At 39.6% G+C, this 19,506-nt stretch overlaps 1 protein-coding gene across 1 annotated transcript in view; it reads right to left on the bottom strand.

The window, feature by feature from the left end:
- CA13 (carbonic anhydrase 13) overlaps positions 1-18,558 on the bottom strand; it is a 35,165-nt gene extending 16,607 nt beyond the window's left edge. Inside the window, exons 1-3 of the mRNA XM_047842714.1 lie at positions 18,383-18,558; positions 13,844-14,041; positions 5,610-5,728 (exon numbers count right to left, since the gene is read on the bottom strand). Of these exons, the coding sequence (XP_047698670.1) occupies positions 5,610-5,728; positions 13,844-14,041; positions 18,383-18,419 (354 nt within the window). The 5' untranslated portion in view covers positions 18,420-18,558. The remainder of the gene's footprint in view (positions 1-5,609; positions 5,729-13,843; positions 14,042-18,382) is intronic.
- Positions 18,559-19,506: the final 948 nt, after the last annotated feature.

Raw genomic sequence — 19,506 nt, 5'->3', positions numbered from 1 at the left:
ACAATGGAATATTACTCAGCCATCAAAAAAGAATGAGATCTTGCCATTTGCAAGGACATGGATGGAGCCAAAATGTATTACACTAAACAGGATAAGTCAAACAGAAAAAGACAAATACCATATGATTTCACTCATATGTGGAGTCTAAGAAACAAAACAGATGAACATATGGAAAGGTGGGGGTCAGGGAATAGAAGAGAGAGAAACAAACCACAAGAGACTCTTAAAGACAGAAGAAACTGAGGGTTCATAGAGGGAGGTGGGTGGGGGATGGGCTAGATGGGTGATGGGCATTAAGGAGGACACTTGTGATGAGCACTGCGTGTTGTATGTAAGTGATGAATCACTGAATATTACTCCTGCAACCGGTATTGCACTGTATGTTAACTAAATAAAATTTAAATGAAAAAAAAAAAGTGGAGGGGTGCCTGGGTGGCTCAGTAAGTTAAGCATCCGACTTCAGCTCAGGTCATGATCTCATGGTTCATGAGTTTGAGCCCCACATTGGGCTCCCTGCTGTCAGCGCAGAGCCTGCTTTGAATCCTCTGCCCCGCCCTTGCCCTCTCTTTCTCTCTCTCTCTCTCTCTCTCTCTCTCTCTCTCTCTCTCAAAATAAATAAACATTAAAAAAAAAAAGTGGATTCCGGTGTTGCCATGTTCCAAGTTGGTGTGAGATAGCTGGAGGAGGAACAAAACCGGAAAACACTAAATGATGAAACAAAATTCATTTGGTTCACATGAGATAGATGACATTCCACTGGAAGGGAGGGGCTGAAAAGAACATTAAGGTTGTTTAAAATGGCTCTGTGCCAATCCATCAGCTCACTTAGTAAGAGATGACACCAAAGAGATAGAAAGATGTAAAATGACTTCTTTAGGTTCACAACCACAATTGACTAGAAAATGAACATGTAACTAAAGAGAAATGAATCTATATATCCTGCTGCTGGTTAAAAAACAGCAAATGTGTAGAATATTCTGGGAAACTAGAGCAACAAAACTCTTTTTAAACAAGTCTTTCTCCCACACACCTTGCCTAACTGGCAGCAATACCTTCAGAGAAACTGTTATCACTTGTATTAGCATTTGTATTTGAATTAAAACTCAAACAAATAGCAAACTCACATTTCCTGACTAACAACAGCCACCGTGATTGAAGTCATAGCCATGACAAAAATGGAAATGAGATTCTTCCCTGTTGCAAAATAATTCCTAAATAATAGTATTATTCAACTTTAGCATTTTTAACTGCATACTACTGATATGTCAATTACGGTTAGCATGCCCAAGATTGCCATTAATGTTAAAATCATAGTTTTACTATCAACTACATATTTAATATGCTTACTATATAATCTGCACAAACTGGAATCAGATGAAGTTCTAAATATGGAGTGGATTAGGGGCGCTTGGGTGGCTCAGTCGGTTGAGCGTCCGACTCCGGCTCAGGTCATGATCTCACAGTCCGTGGGTTCGAGCCCCGCGTCAGGCTCTGTGTTGACAGCTCAGAGTCCAGAGCCTGCTTCAGATTCTGTGTCTCCCTCTCTCTCTGCCCATCCCCCCACTCATGCTCTGTCTCTCTCTGTGTGTATCAAAAATAAATAAACATTTAAAAAATTTTAAATATGGAGTGGATTATTAGTCTACTTTGTATAGATGCCTAACCCTTGGGATATGGTTTTTCATGATTTAGATCACTTTAATCTCTCTATAACAGTTACAAATCATCAGAGTAGACCTCAAGTTAAGTTTTTATATGGTACATTTTAAATGGTTTTCCTTTCCTTTCTTTTCTTCTTTTTATTTTGTAAGAGGGTACAACTCAATGACAGTCATGAAATTAGGTACAAATGTAGCTGGAAAAACTAATTAACACTTTAGACTCCTATCTACAGCTCAGCACAAAGGGACTCTTTTGAACCTGAAACTATAAGTAAGTGACTCCCAAATGCCTCCAGCGCCAGCCTGGACCTCTTCCCTAAAGTCCACACTTGCACCCAACAGCCCTCTTGAATGTGAGCCAAGGATATCTATCTAATAGACACCTCAAACTTAACATGTGCAAAACAGAAAGTTAACTTCTCTCTGCAATCTGCTTCTCCCTGGACTTGCCCATCTTAGTAAATGGCAGAACCATCCTGTTTGTTCAAGCCAAACTCTTAGGAGTGTTTCTAGACCCCTCTTTTTTTCTCCCTTCAATCTTGTCATCCTTTTCATTGCCAAGTCCCACTGACTTCACTTCGCAAACACGTCGTGGACTCATCTAGCTCTCTTCATCTCCACCACACCCATACCCCAAACCATCATTGCTCATTTGTACTACATCCATAAGCTTCAAATTTGTCTCCCTGTTTCAACCTTAGCCCAACCTCTTCTCCACATAGCAGCTGGTTCTATTTTATAAAATATAAAGTAGAACATGACATTCCCCTGCTCAAGACCTTCCATCATCTTTGTCTCAATACATTAAGGATAAATCCCATGGGGCGCCTGGGTGGCACAGTCAGTTAAGCGTCCGACTTCAGCCAGGTCACGATCTCGCGGTCTGTGAGTTCGAGCCCCACGTCAGGCTCTGGGCTGATGGCTCAGAGCCTGGAGCCTGTTTCCGATTCTGTGTCTCCCTCTCTCTCTGCCCCTCCCCCATTCATGCTCTGTCTCTCTCTGTCCCCCCAAAAAATAAATAAACGTTGAAAAAAAAATTTTTTTAAAAAAAGGATAAATCCCAAATTTCTTACCATGCCCCACAAAGCCTGACAAGGCATGGTCCTCTCCTGCTTCTCCAGTTATATGGCCTATAACTTCTCCCTCGTTAATTCCAATCCCAGAAGCCAAAGGCTTTTGCTTCTTAAACATGCCAACCTTACTCCTGCCTGGGGTCATCTGTCTTTGCTGTGCCCACTTGCTGAGAAGCTCTTTAGATTTTCTCATAGTGACTCTTAGACATTCAGTTTCAATTCACATAAATCACAAAGAAACATTTCCTAACTATTCAGTAACACTACCAGCTCCCATGGTATGTTCCTATCAAAGAACTTATCACATACCATTTATTAATGTTTATCATCTACCTCTAACATCCCCCCAACTCTGAGGTCTGACCCAGACTTCCTCATTCTCCATCAGCATTCCTGTCTCAAACCAGAAAAGATGACCCCCTCCTCCTCTCCCCTTCAAACCAAATTAACCAACAAATCCCACTGAAGGGGGATACTTCCAGTCTATACTTCTAGCCAGCACTCCAATTAACTATACTATCATCGATTTACCTGGAACTCCCCCCAAAAATCTTCTCACTGACTCCTCTTATCCATCCCTGCTTCAACCCAATTTATTTTCAAATGGTACCTAGAATGTTTTTTTAAATGCAAATATGATCACTTTCCAGTTCAAAGCTAGTCAGTGGCTTCCCACTGCACAGAGAATGAAGTTCACAATCCTTACCATGACTTACCTTACTAAGTGCAGGCCCTCCAGTCCTTCCAACCCTACCTGGGGCAGCTCTCCTCCTTGTTCATGCACCAATCCAACTAGCTACTTTGTTCTTCAAATATGGGATGCACTTCCCACCCCAAGTCCTCATACATGATCCCGTGCAGGACCACTGCTGTCTCTCTCCTTTGCCCGGCTCACTGCTGCTCATCCTTTGGTTGGGGCTGAAGGGCTGTTTGCAGGGAAGTGTTCCCTGTTCTATCCCTACTTCCTTCCAGCATTCCCTTCAGGATGAGCACATGTCAGCTAGGCAAACATGGGGGGCATAGTAGGGTCACAATGAATTCTTAAAGAGTGAATGAATTCATGAACAAATGAACAAAATAAGAAACAGTCTTAAACATATATTAAAGAATATATGAAATTCCAGTCAAAGCTTTATCTCCTTCAAGAAGGAAAGTCTACAAAGATGTTTCTTGCTCTGCAAGTCAGGACTCCGAGCTTCTGGAAAATTTCAGGATATGGGTGCCCTTTTCAAGAAACAACTTGCCAGCTCAGATAAGATCTCTCTGAGAGTATGCATTCAAGTTTATGAAACTAGAAAGTAAAACCATAAAGCAATGTGACTAATTTTTCTTAGTTGTTTAGGAATATTACAAAGCAGTAATCCAAAACCAGCTCAATCCCCACAAAGCCTTTAAGATTTAGAACAAAATGTGAGATTTAGAACACAAAATGTGAGAAAGCAACATGAAAACTGTTCAGCAGATGATATAAACTGAGGCACCACACAGATTCAGAAGTCCCACTTCCTACATTCTTGGCTTCTTTTCTCCACTGGCATGGAACACTTTGGATATACATTTTATTTCTCCATCCTAAAAACAGAGCAGGTCCCACACCTTAAGCACTTGGCCTCAGACAAAAGTGTTTTAAGTTGACGAAATGGACACTTTGGTTGATAGACTCAAAGAATAGATGTACCTGTGAATGGAAGAGCAAAACTGGAAAAAAGTTCTGTTGGTTGGATTTCTCTGAACAGCAGAATTATAAAGGAGTATCCATACTCCACAGCTCAGTAACCATGAGAAAATGAAGAAGAACTTTACTGGCCTGGTAACACTGCTCTGTCTCACCTAGATGGCTCACAAGCCAAATTATTTTCACATAAACAGCTTTGGTTGAGTCATACAATAATTCACTTTCGCTTCATGAAAAAGTTGGGTGTTAGCAATATTTAACAGTATGAAAACTTGAAGTATATTATGCTTTGTCATTGAACAGAGGATTAGAAAAAGTAGAGTATTATTAACAAATATAATTATAAAGAAGTGACTTCCCAATTTAAAAAAAAAAAATCAATGATGGGTGCCTGGGCAGCTCAGTCAGTTAAGTGGCCAACTTCGGCTCAGGTCATGATCTCGCGGTCCGTGAGTTCAAGCCCCGCGTCAGGCTCTGTACTGACAGCTCAGAGCCTGGAGCCTGCTTCAGATTCTGTGTCTCCCTCTCTTTCTGCCTGTCTCCCACTCACGTTCTGTCTCTGTCTCTGAAAAAGTGAATAAACATTAAAAATTTTTTAAAGAGTCAATGAATGCTTTATTGTGTTTTGCTTTACCAATGACCTTAATAATTAACAGATTCCATTCTATACCTGTAATTATAGAGGTAATGTAGAGTTTAGGAGAATTTGTGTCTTTGTTTTTTCTTCCCTGCAAGAAACTCCTCCATTCACTATTACCTCTACAAAATATGATATTAGTATGTATCTCTGTCTGGACCAAATCAAATGTCTCTTTCTCTGCCTTCTCAGTGGACTTTCGGGAAGCACAATAGATAGTATAGAAAGATTTGTAATTTGGTATCAGACAAACTTGAATTTAAACCCATCTTACCCACCCCCTAATTGGATAAGTTACTTAATCTCTCCAAATCTGCAGTTTACTCATTTCTAGAATGAGCACAATAACCCTAAGCTCTCAGAGTTTGTATAAGACTCAGAAGAGCCACACTGATCGCTCTCATATTGATAAACTCTCATGTTGATTGAATAAAGCAATTTCAGACACCGAGAAACCTAACTGACTCAGGATCAATTTGGAGTCAAGAGAGTTGCCCTCTGCGTTCCTTAAATCCCATCACCTAGGAAAACACTGAATCATGAATCTATGTCTGTTGGCTTACCTCTGCAGCGTATCTCACTCCATCCACCACGTGTTCAGAGCCGTGATCATCAGCAGACCCCCAATGCAGGTGAAACTGCCGCAGCCTGTAGTTTCCAGTGAGAGGACCCCCACGCAGAACTAAAATGGCGATGCATTTTCAATTGTGAGCAAGAAAACAATCTTTACACATGCTGCTACAACCCACATCACCTCCCTGAACACACGCAGGTCCTCCAAGGAAGTGTTTACAAATGTGTCATTCAGTTTGTGGACAGGAACACAACTTTTAGGTATATGAGGAGTGCGTACAAACATTTTAAAAGGTTGGAGAGTCTACAAAACAGATTTTTATGGAATATCTGGGAAATCACAGCAGACAGTGGTTGGAAAGGAGAAGAAATTAGGAGTTCTTAAAGGTAAGGAATTGGTCTGTTTATTGGAGAATGTCAGCCTCTCTGAATAAGGATGTGATTATGTAAAAAGGGCCACCTTGAACTTGGTAGAGCAGTCCAGCATTATGATTAAAGAATAGTGTCCTGCACTGAGAAGACCTGGGCTCATGCTCTTACTGGTGATCTTGCATGAACTCTAACTTCAAAGCACCAGCTTTCATGTCTGTAACCTCAAGAGAGTAATGCTCCCTCCTCCTAATGCTGTTTTGAAACTAGAAGAAAAGTTGAATACAAAGGACTTAACACTGCCTGGCACACAGTGAGCATGCTGGACATGTTAGCTATTATTACTATTTTATTGTGTTAGGATTACTACAAAAACTGGCCAAGTAAGCATATCTTCTGTACTTAAATTCTATCTTCCCAGGGAAACCTGGAATACAGTGCAAAATTAACTCTTTTCTGACAACAGAATCATATCTTAAGTATATAGAAAATCTTCTTAATATAAAACATAGCTCTAACCTGTCTCCTCCTAATTAATCTTTGTTGGGCATGTTTATGGGGGGATAAGACAGCATTGGATATTGAATATACCATACACATTACTAATCTCCCACCAACATCCAGTAGAATTAAGTGTTAGATTATGAGATTCAGCCTTAATAACAGTTTGATTTAAATGACCTTCCTCTTCAGAGATTTCAGATAGGTAGACAGATAGAGATAAAGAGAGAGAGAGAGAGAGAGAGAGAGAAGTCTCAAAATTTGTCAAGAATGATCCATGTTATATATGAATCAAAAGATGTTAATGGGGTTCCTGGCTGGCTCAGTCAGCAGAGCATGTGACTCTTGATCTCAGGGTCATGAGTTTAAGTTCCACATTGGGCATGGAGTTTACTTAAAAAAGAAGCAAGGGGCGCCTGGATGGCTCATTTGGTTGAGCATCTGACTTCGGCTCAGGTCTAATCTCATATTCTGTGAGTTCAAGCCCTGCATTGGGCTCTGTGCTGACAGGTCAGAGCCTGGAGCCTGCTTCAGATCCTGTGTCTCCCTCTCTCTCTGCCCCACCCCTGCTTGCTCTCTGTCTCTCAAAAATGAATAAACGTTAAAAAATTTAAAAAAAAAAGAAGCAAAAGATGTTAAGAGGTATCACATGCAGTAAGGATGCCTAAGGCACACGCCTCTTTGAGCTCTTTTGTGGGAGAAAAATGATCCAGATGGCTGCCTCTATTAACCAGTACAATTGAACTCATTTCTTCCTTACTCAATTTGACTCAGTGAAGTTGAACATCAATGATTAAGAGTTACCGTGGTTAGAATCAGCAAACCTGGGAATGGTTCCAGCTCAGCAACTGAATTATGTGATCTTTCAAGATTCACTTAAGTCTCTGTGGGCTTTAGCTTTCTCATGCATACTTGTGTTCATCTGTCCATCTGTCTGTCTATTTTTAATTAGGAGATAGGACTGGATGCTTTTTGACTTATACAATTATCAAAATTACCAAGGGAAAAAATTGAGCATATGAAATTCATTTTGTAGGTTTTTTTTTTGGAAGATTGAATGGTAGGAACTTCCCTTAGATTTATTTGGATCCAGATTTTTTTTTTTTAAATAACCAAAGATGGCTATTTCCAAAACCCTCTGAAAAGTTAAAGAGAAGAACCATTTACATCAGACTCTAAGGCTTGCTCTTCTGTTACACCGTTATAAGCAGAATAATGTTAGGGTTTTGAGTCTCCCACTGGACAGTGTTCATGAGGGCAGAGGCTCTGTCCAACTGGATCACTGCTGTACCCATCATCTAGCATGGAACCTATCACAGAGGAGATGTATGATAAATATTTGATGAATGAATGAATAAAACATTTGATTTGTCTTTAAACAAACATTTTCAAAGATCATTCACAGATAAATTAATTTAAAAGGCAAATTTCCCTAAGTGACTCCATACAGCATGGATACAGTGGCATTCCAAATGAAAAGAAATCAACAGTTCTATTGTCCTTTCTTTTCTTGCAGCAGTAGCATAAAACCTGAGCTGAAACATAAAGTCATTCCTTCACAGATAAAAGGCAGATTACAGAGCTTGAGTAATCAATGTGGAATTAACTTTGGGAGAAGATGCAAATAAGCTGGCTCAGGAGAAAGAAAATGATACCAAAAAACACACATTGTTAGGGAAACATCCAAGAATAATGGCTGATCTCTGGAAAGCCTGCTCAGAATCCAGGGTTTAAAGCCAGATTAGCATAGCTCTGTTAGTTAAGCAACAAAGATTGCCTTACACTCTACATATTTGGACTCCACACGTGAGTGTTTCAATTAAAATATCCAAACTGGGGGCTCCTGGGTGGCTCAGTTGGTTATGTGTCCAACTCTTAATTTCGGCTCATGTCATGATCTCATGGTTCATGAGTTTGAGCTCCATGTCCAACTCTGAGCTGACAGCATGGAGCCTGCTTGGGATTCTCTCTCTCCCTCTATCTCTCAATAAATAATGAATAAATGTTAAAAATAAAATAAAATAAAATAAAATAAAATAAAATAATAAAATAAAATATCCAAACTGGGACCATGATCAGCAACTGTCTACGTGTGAAGAAAACATTCTCTTAGAACAGAGCTCTTCTGAAGAAAGCTTCCCACAGGATGGGGAAAAGTAAGTCAAAATATCAAGGTTAATTTATCACTGACTTCGAGATACTCTATAATAAAATAACATAACTATAGTATAAAATGAACAATGGCAACAAAAATTATTTTTAGGGGGAATGACTTAGTGTTTTCAAGCATCAAATCATTCACCTTCCTCTGTAATCCAGATGAGTAACTAAATATTATTGTCTCCATCTTATATCCGAAAACAGTAATTGTTTCTCCCAAATCATACTTGGTATACATATATAGTCCACTTATCCTTTCATTCAGAATTTTTTAAAAATCTATTCCAAATAAAACATTCATATAAGAGGTCCACAGAGAGTAAGCAATCAGAGTTAAGTGCCATTAAAATTTGGGAACTTTTTATTATCTTAATAAAAGAATCCTTGTCATTTGTTATATGCTGCAAAGACCAACAATGTTGTGAAACTAGAATGTATATGTTACTCCATTGAGTTTGACTTTTTTAAATTGTTGGTAACTGCTTCTTTTCTGAAACCACACTGTAGCCAATGGCCTTAAATGGTAACCAAGGCTTGCAACAAAATCAGAAAGAAAATAATTTAAAAATTAACACACTTGTCTATGCATGCATTTACTGTCTATCCCACCAGGATACAAACTCTTCTAAGGCAGAATCTGTCTTGTTCTCTTGTATCTCTAGTGCTTAAGACAGTGTCTGCACCAATAAATATTAAAAACATAAAACAAGAGACCTCACCTGTAGAAGCACGTCTCTGTAAACTTCAGTTTATAAGATGGCTACAGAATAAGTGACCTGGGAACCACTAGAGAACATGTTCTTATGAATCTAATGAAAGTCATAGACTAATCACTGTGTGGTAAACAGTTCTCTGAAGCAAAGCTAAATGAATAGCACATGTATTTTGCTTGGACCCTAGGAAAAGAGGAACCAAAGGGCACAAATCTGCCAGGATTATACTGTGAGAGAGAGAGAGAGAGAGACAAAAGCCATAAATGCTTCCAGTCAGTGGGGCCTGAATTCTGTATGGAGCCAGGAAAGTCTTCGTTAAGTCTGGCCTCTTTTGCTCTGAGCATATGCACACCAGGTTACTCTCTGCTTATTCATTCAACAATTCTGAATACCTTGCTATGGGCTAGCAACTATGTTCAATACTAAGTATGGGATGATGAGTAAGGTCATCCTTATCCTCAAGGGACTTAGGCCTAATGAAGGAAACATCATGATGATAGTTTTGTAATGTATACATTGTCACAAATTACCAATTCAGTTTCCTGGAGATCTTGGTTCTTGGAGGAATCACACAACTAAGGCATCCTTCTCCCATATCTTTTTATGTTTTTTCTCTTTTCTAATGTATAATTTCAGATCTTGTGAATTTGGTTGATTTCAGGCAGTTACCTAGAACCAGATAACTAGAACTAAATAACTAGAGCGTAACTAAGAAATTGACAATTTCTAGAGGTGAAAATTAAAGAATAAGCATCGAGTCCATCATGTCACTGGTTTTCCCACAAGGCCTTTCTCAGTAAGAAACTAGCTTCCTTCCTTTTGACATCTTTAAAAGATTTCAGCACAACATATCTTACACATGGAAAGGATACAGGCCTGTTATTTACTATGTCTTATTATTATCAGTTTGTTATTAATAGTTATTAAGTACTTACTATATTCCAAGAATTTTCATTTCTTAACATGTAACAATCATTACAACAGCCTTTAATGATTAAACATTCAGGGGCGCCTGAATGGCATGGCTCAGTCAGTGAAGTCTCTGACTTCAGCTCAGGTCATGATCTCACGGTTCATGAGTTCGAGCCTGGTCAGGATCTGAGCTAACAGCTCGGAGGCTGGAATCTGCTTCAGATTCTGTGTTTCCCTCTCTCTCTGCCCCTCTCCTGCTCACGTTCTGTCTGTCTGTCTCTCTCTCTCTCTCAAAAATAAAAAAACTTTAATAATAATAATAATAATTAAACATTCAAGCAATGAATAATCCACTAATGTTTAAACTAGTTAGATGTCAGGGGCACCGGGGTGGCTCAGTTGGTTAAGGGTCAGGCTTTTGGTTTTGGTTCAGGTCATGATCTCACGGTTTTGTGGGTTTGAGCCCCGCATCAGGCTCTGTGCCAGCAGCGTGGTGCCTGCTTGGGATTCTCTCTCTGTCTCCCTCTCTCTCTGTCCCTCTTTGACTCGCGCTGTCTCTGTCTCTCTCAAAATAAATAAACTTAAAAATAATTATAATTTAAACTACTTAGGTGTCAAATGGAATGCTGTATCAATTTTCTATTTTATTTTTTTTTATTTTATTTTATTTACTTATTTTTTTATTGAGAGAGTACAAGCACTGGGAAGGGGCAGAGAGAGAGAATCTCAAGCAGGCTCCACGTTCAGTGCGGAACCTGACGCGAGGTTCGATACCAGGACTGTGAGATCATGACCTGAGCTGAATCTCTTGATTTCACTTACCTACAGGGCCACCTATGCACTCCGCCATATCAATTTTCTATCCTCCAAGAAATATCACACCAAAAAAATGTTTTTAACTTAAACACACATTTATTGAGTACCATAGTATCTTGTGTGCAAGGCACTATGCTAGACACAGGAGTCAGACAGAGCTGTTGTCCACAGGGAGCGTTCAGCTGAATGGGAAGAGAACCAGCTAGCAGTTACAATGCAGTGTGGGGAGCTTTGGATGGGACAAGCAGGGATGTTACAGGAGGAGTTGTGGGGCCAGTCAGGTGAGATTCCCAGAGAGGTGAGATCCTGTCTGAGTACACAGACCAGTAGCTAGGGTGAGAATGCCCTTGTCTTTCTTTACCAGATTACTATTTACCCTCTGCTATGGCCAAGAGGAATTCTTCCCCTAAAATATCATCACTTCCTACCCCCTCTTTAAAGGACTATTAAATTCTAAAGGGTGGCTCGCCAGACATTAACCATGGGGAATGCAACTGCCCAGCCAAAGAAGTCCTACAAGGACCGTGAGGATAGTTTCATGCCTGTGGTTTCTCTCTCTCCTTTTTTTTTTTTAAGTTCATTTATTTATTTTGAACAGGGGAGGGCAGAGAGAGAGGGAGAGATAGAATCCTAAGCAAGCTCCACACTGTCAGTGCTGGGCTGTACGCAGGGCTCAAACCCATGAACTGTGAGATCATGACCTGAGCTGAAATCAAGAGTCAGAGGCTTAACCAACGGAGGCACCCAGGTGCCTCTGCCCTCTTACTGGTGGGATTCAGAGTTAATTTTGGTCAAGAATGGCTTCTTTACAAAATAGAAACTGTTTTATTCAAATTAAAGTGGTTTGCTATAGAAAGTTTGTGTTTCTTATAGTTTACCAAAGAAAAAGAAAAATCAACAACAATTTAACTATAGTGGTTTCTACTTTTTAACTGATTAAATACCCAGAATCACCACAAAACATTCTCTTTTTATTTATCTTGAGAAAAAAGAATGAGAATCATGACCCATATTTATGTAGTTTCTGTCTCAGAGGGGTACAAAGTACTTTACAGACATTTCCAATTAACTCTGGTAATTTCATTGTGATCTAGATAGGAACTAGACCTTCACATATGGGAGAAGGCACACACTACCAATCACAGACAAAGTGTCAAATCTGGAAACATAAGCTGATTCCCCCAGATTAACTCAAAGTAGAAGGAAAACGAGAGGAAGAGAGAAAGAGGCAGAGAGAGGAAGACAGAAGGAAGAGGGAGAAAAAAGGGAGAGGGAGAGAAAGGAAACCTAGATCATCATCAAGCAAATTAGAGTAGGAATTTTCTATGACTAAGGCTGCCTACATTTATTTATAAATTAAAAACTTAAAGTTTTAGGTGATGTAAGTTTAATCATTTCTTATTGTAACAGCAGGAGTGGTTAGCCTCAAATTTTTATGTTTAAGACATAAACAGTATCAAACTACAATTATGGGTGGTAAAGCCTTTATACTCAGAAGCCATGGACTATTTATAATTTACCCATTGCATCAACCATATCTATTAATACAGAAGCATTAAACTGAGGGCTTAAAGGAAAGACAATTGAATATAGTATATAAAAAGTGAGGTCTGGGGGCTCCTGGGTGGCTCAGTCGGTTAAGCGTCCAACTCTTGATTTCAGCTCAGTCATGATCTCATAGTTTGTGGGTTTGAGCCCACGTTTGAGCCCACTGTTAGAACTCTGCACTAACAGTGCAGAGCCTGTATGGGATTCTCTCTCCCTCTCTCTCCCCTCCCCCACTCTCTCTCTTTCTTTCTCTCTCAAAATAAATAATTTTTTTTAAAGTGAGGTCCTTCCTCCCCATGAAAGTTAAAAATAGCATGTTAATCCTTTTATGTATATTTTTTACAGTGCTCTGATGAAAATGTATCTTTTATGAATTTGACAAATATGAGAAAGAAATTTTATGAGCTTGTAATTTTTGCTAACAATACAGTATCACAAAAATACAGGATATTATTAGGAACCTATTCTGAGATTAATGAATAAGTGAAAATCTTTTTCCAATTTAGGATTTGCATAACTTAACTATATTTTTGGGGCACCTGGGTGGCTCAGTCGGTTGGGTGTCTGACTTCAGCTCAGGTCATGATCTCACGGGTCGTGGGTTCGAGCCCTACATCAGGCTTCATGATGACAGCTCGGAGCCTGGAGCCTGCTTCTGATTCTGTGTCTCCCTCCCTCCCTGCCCCTCCCCTACTCATGCTGTCTCTCTCTGTCTCTCAAAAATAAATAAATGTAAAAAAAATTATAATTTAACTATATTTTTATTAACAGAGCAAACACAACATCATCCTAATATTAGACTAAAAATGAAAATAATTTGTCAGAAGCCTTAAAAATTATTCCAAAATTCAATTCTCTCTAATCTTCTCTCTCATCTTAACTTTAAATTGGATATCATCCATTCTTTGGGCAGTTGATATGCTTGAAGAAGGATTCAATGTCCATTTTAAGGAAATTCTCTTTTTCTACCTCATTTGGTTATCAAAATAACACATAAACTAAAGTTTTATTTGGTTGGTCCATGACTTATTCACAGCGTGAAAGACATTATCCCATGAAACAGTCAAACAAAACTTTTATTACAAGTTCTAGCAAAGTATTAATAAGGAACACACAATACATAGGTATTTTAAATATGAAAGATAAGAAATCACAGTGCAGTCACCTCACACACACCCCCAACCAAAAAAAAAAAAAGAACCAACCTGATTTGTCTTCTGTGTCATCGAAGTCAACGCTGAAGGAATGGCCACTATTACTGATGATTTTGGCTGAGTTTGCATCATACTTGATACTCAGAGGTCGCAGGGAAGAGTCATATTTCACTTCTTTGGTTTTAATCTCAATTGGAGATTGCTGATCCCCATCAGCAATTGGGAAAAATTTATTCCAATGAATAGGACCTTAAACATATAGGACCAAAAGAAAAGGATTAAGTAAGTTACTTCATTCCCCAAACATTTGTTGAGTACAATGCACGGTGCTTGAGCTGAAGGAATAAAAAGGATTAATAAAATAAGATCTTCATCCTCACGACCTTTGCATCTAATTTTTTTTTTTTTTTACAAGGCTGGGTGCTTTTATTATAGGATGAAAACCTCCTGGTTTGCTTAACTCATTTGCAGCATTAAACTAACCCTTGCAACAAAAACCGTTTAAGGGTTAAAAAGTACTTTACAAAGGTGCCTTTCCACCAAACTAAAAACAATAGCATAATTGATCATTGAAAACAATGAGATTTAGTCTCAGCTCTAAGAAAGATCTGTGGTAGCTCCAGAGGTCTCCAAGTTCTTAAGATGAAAGAACGAATGAAACTGAGAAAGCTGTGTAGTGAAAAAAGGGTGCAGTTCTTAAAAATGCTATCCCTGAGGTGCCTGGGTGGCTCAGTTGATTAAGCATCTGACTCTTTCTTGATTTTAGCTCAGGTCATGATTCCACGGTTCATAGGTTCGAGCCCTGCATCGGGCTCCATGTTGGCAGTGTGAAGCCTGCTTGGGATTCTCTCTCTCTGTCTCTCTCTCTGCCCCTCCCCTGCTCTCTCAAAATAAATAAATAAACTTTTTTAAAAAATGCTATCCCTACTTCTTTCTTCTATCACTCACTGGTATCTTCAGGTGTCACTCAGGCCTCAACTCAGCTACCTCCAATGTCCAACAGGCATACTAAGGAAATACGTAAATTTTTCACATAGTATAATCCAAATAAAATGGCGGCACCATGTCAGGAAATGTAATATTGTTGATTATCTTCAGCGGAGTCAGGTAACAATTTCTTTCTGTCTTTGAACACTTCTGAAGTTCTTTCTGTGGTTATTTTGCCAATGTTATATTTGAATTCCAACATAAGGGAAAATGGTCATCCTGATCATCTACTCAAAAAAGTCAAAATTGCAACAAGTCCCCAAGTCAGACACACGTTTGGTAAACTGATATGAACCAATAAGCAGGCAATTCCCTTGTCTAGACTGTTCATTTCTCTGGGAGGCTTGATTCAAGTTCTGCCTCCCCAAATCAACAGCAAGACTGCAGCTTCGGGTAAATCTCTAAGTCATTTACAGGTGGGCGTAGTCACTTTACAGGTTAGAGGTTCTTATTGTCTACTATGCCTGCAATTTATACAGCTACCACCAAGTCAGCAGAGCACAGGGCTACTGACTAAGCTTTTCCCTACTTCACTAACTTGATTTCTCTAATATTCAAGTACTTATTAAAATGACACAGCCTGGGGGTGCCTGGGTGGCTCAATTGGTTGAGCATCCAACTCTCGATTTCTGCTTGGGCGATGATCTCACAGTTTGTGAGATGGAGCTTCATGCTCTGACAAGGTGGAGTCTGCTTGGGATTCTCTCTCTGTCTCTCTCTCTCTGTGGCCCACCCCTTGCATGCACGCTCTCACTCTCTCAAAATAAATAAATAAACATTAAAACAAATGTTACTGAGACAGCATGACAATTAAACATTTGTTACTGACAACAAATATTTTTAAAGATTTAGAATGAAACTTCAAGAAACACAAACACATAGCGATTATCAACAGCTTCAATCTCTAAATCTAATGCTCCTTATTACTCTTAAATTTTGCAAAGGAGAAAGCTTAAGCTCTTTCCTTCACATAAGCATCAGTTACAAAAACTCAAAGCATGAATATACAACCATTCACACAACTTAAAAGCTCTTCTCTAGGGAATCTGACATTTTGGACTTCAAAACAACTTGAACATCAAAAGTCTTTGCCTACTTATTACAGAGAAGGCATTACATTTCCTGGTTTATTGAGTACTCTCATTTACCTTTCTAGTACTCTTTCTGTGTACAATCTAGTCCTTTCTTCAAGTGAAAAAAAGTTTTCTATTTCACTGCCACCAAGTATGAGTCAACCTAACCAGAGTTAGATTTCAAATATGTGATGCATGTATCATGAAATGTTGTTGTTGACTTTTTTCCAACTAGGAAAGAGTTTCTGTCTCCTCCTAATTCCTTTACTCTCCTATTTCCAGTCCTTTATAACAAGAATAATTTTGAAAAGCAGAGGCAAACCAAAATAAAACAAAAATAATAACACTTTGGGGTGCCTGGGTGGCTCAGTTGGTTAAGCGTCTGACTTCAGCATCAGGTCATGATCTCACCGTTTGTGAGTTCGAGCCCCGCATCAGGCTCTGTGCTGACAGCTCAGGGCCTGAAGCCTGCTTCGGATTCTGTGTCTCCCTGTCTCTGTTCCTCCTCCACTCACGCTCTGTCTCTCTCTCTCTCTCTCAAAAATAAATAAAGATTTTAAAAATAATAATAACGTTTTGCATAAATTACTCAATATTATTTATTAACCGCTATAGTCGGTTCATTTTCCTGCCTCTTAAACAAGCTCCTTTTTAATGAATGTTTCCAAAACATTCAACTTTAAACCCATTTAAACACAGCTCTTAAGTAGAAATAAATGGTGATTCTTCCACTGACTGAAGAACTTTTAAATATCTACAGATATGCAGTTTTCAGTAACTGCTACATTCCCTAAACTAAACCAATAAAACTACCACAGGTTAGTGGAAGAACTTTTAAGTATTTGGTGAAGGTGGTATACCCCCTTCCAATGGCTCAAACTCTTGGTGTTCCATTTTATTGTTGCTACTACACCTTGTTTAAATTTCCTTTTATCTGCTCATTCACTGCTTTTGCCAGCCTAAACAGAAAACAAGCAACTAAACTTGCCCGGTCAGGATACAACACATCTCCAGTAGCATTTTGCCACAGTTGATTTACTTATAGGCATAGTCCTCAGAAAGCTATTGCATCAAAAACCAGGAAATGGCCCTACAATTCTTAGCAGAAATACAAAATCACTCCTTAGTAATGGCTTTTCAAAGATAGATTTTTTACATTTCTGAAGATGAGTTTCACTGAGGCCAACATTTTCTAACAAATAAATGTATTAAAGAGTAATCAGTACTCATTGATTGAAAAGACCCTTCTTCTTCCTAACTATTGTGAGGGCACGGTTGACACCCAGTAACTATGAAATGACAAAAATTAAAATTATTCCAGCACAGAGGGAAATTAAAAGAATTTTTTGTGGGTTTTTTTTCCCAAACATAAATTAGAAATTAGCAAAGTGTGAGATTATAATTACAGACTCAGTCAAAAAGAAATTCACCTAAATTATACGTTTTATTATTAAAGTTCTAAATTTCACCTGCTGCCATTTTAAACTGGCAAGTTAATCATAACCTCAAGAAGGCTGCAATTAGAAATGAAGCTGAAAAGCTTTCTTTGTGAAAGTTTCTTGGTGAAAGTAAACTTACTCTAAAATTTGACTATATGGTACTATTCAATAATATGCACATTAATCCAAGGAAAGTATTATTATTATTATTATTATTATTATTATTATTCACAGATCTAATTTTGACACTGATTCACTGTAAGGCTTCTTGGTTCACTGTGCAGTTATTTCAAATAATGGTTATTTTGGTGATTTAGTATATAGAAGAAGACAAGTATACATATTATTACTGCTGCTCCCATCAATAAATCCATTTTTGCCAACATGTTAAAATTTGAATAATCCTTTGCTAATCCTCTATCTATGCAAGGATGATTGTGGGAGAGGGAGAAAGAGTGAAGTGGCCCAAAGCATAACTTTATTTTTTTAGAAAGAACCTGAGACCTCCTAAAGCTAACAGTACCAGTCAACCAACTGTAAATTACCATGGCAATATTTTATAGTAACAGCTATTAAGATATATGCAGTATTTCATTTGCCAGGAAGGCAACTTCAATCTTCAGGATTGTGATTCAATTATTAAAATTTCTTAAGTATAGCTTCAAATGTTTTCCATGATTTGTTTCCTGCGAATAATGAACTCAAAAAACTGAAAGCAAACTTGCCCTCGATTCATTAAAGTATGTCATCAGACTTCTAATCTCCATGCCTTTAATTGATAAGTAGCTATTACTAGGGAAAGTCCTCGGCTTTTCAAGTGAAAGTGAATGGACATATACGAAGATTTCGTGGTCTGGGGGAATCTTCACAGGGCTAACACACACCAACTCTCACCCTCACTACCAACACCCTCCAAAAGACGCTTTTCCTGTCTTCACAAGACTGAGCCCTCTCTTTACTTCCTGCATTCGGCTCAGGGGAAAGCTGCTCAATTTAAAGAGGAACCAAAAAGTTTCTCGCAAGTGCGAGATCAGCAGTGTGTGGTCTGTCCCCCACGGCCGCCCCCTGGAGCAAAGCCCTCCCTCGCTCACCGTTGTGTTCGCCGTATCCCCAGCTGAGCCGCGACATGGTCCCTCGAGTGGGAGGCAAAGGAAGATGTGGCAGGACAGCGAGAGGAGGGACGGAGCCGGGCGGGCGCGCGAGTTGGCAAAGGCGGCGGCCAGCCTGGACGGTGTCCGCCCCGCGCCGCCTGGCAGCAGGGGTGCGCTACAACCCCGGGGCCAGGTCGCTCTCGGCTTCGTCCGCCAGGGGACAGTGGCGTGCAGGAAGGCGCCCGCACTTGTCTGGGCGACCTCGGGCGGCGGAGCTGAGCTAGGTCCTGGGGCGAGAGTCCCTGGCACTAACAGCTTGAACTCCAGAAAAGGAGAGTGGGTTTGATAGAGAGGCGGGGAGGAAGGGAGGAAAGAGGGAAGAACGAGAGAAGAGTTTTCAGAGGAGATTTTCTGCCTCCTGAGAAGTAGTCACCCCCGAAAGTATTGCTTGGAGGTCTATCCTGGGAATAAATGAGTCACCTGGGCCTGAAGCTGCCGGGCTGGGAGGGGCTGCTGGTGGAGACATGAAGTCAAGTCTTTGGTGGTGGTGGTATTAAAGTACAAAATAATAGTGACAATGGTAATAGCTACAAAAATAATTTAGCTGCTATTTACTAAAGGCTTACCATGGGCCAGTGTCTGAACTAAGACTTTTACCCACATTTTGCCACTAGATCCTATAATTGCCCTAGAGTCTTAAGACAAGCTGAGTAGCCCTCCCAGGTCACACAGCCAAAAGGGGCCTAGAGTTCTTACTAAAAAAGGACCCCTGACCCCTCCCTTACCCAGCCTGGTTGCACCAGCCCATTCATCCCATCTCCTTCCAGACTCTCACCTCTGCTCACTGTGGCTGGAGGAATTAGGGAACCAATCTAATATTGATTCTTGGTCCCGAAATAATGCTGCCCTTTTGTCCCAGCAGAGACAGGAAGGTGTTCATTCCATCGTTGGTTTGGATGCACAGTAGGCTTGCTGCCCTATGGCTGAAAGCTGAACTGTCTGCAGAGCCTTGAATTTCTGTCCTGGAGTAGTAGGTGTTCTGGGCTCAGAGTGAAAAATAAAGAGAACTCTGTGACCTGCCAGGATTATAAGTACTGTTCCGGCTGCAGAAGGGTTTGAATTGG

Source organism: Prionailurus viverrinus, chromosome F2 (genome assembly GCF_022837055.1).
Source record: "Prionailurus viverrinus isolate Anna chromosome F2, UM_Priviv_1.0, whole genome shotgun sequence".
Taxonomy (NCBI): domain Eukaryota; kingdom Metazoa; phylum Chordata; class Mammalia; order Carnivora; family Felidae; genus Prionailurus; species Prionailurus viverrinus.
The sequence above is the reverse complement of the archived record's forward strand: the minus strand, read 5'-3'. Positions and strand labels throughout refer to the sequence as shown.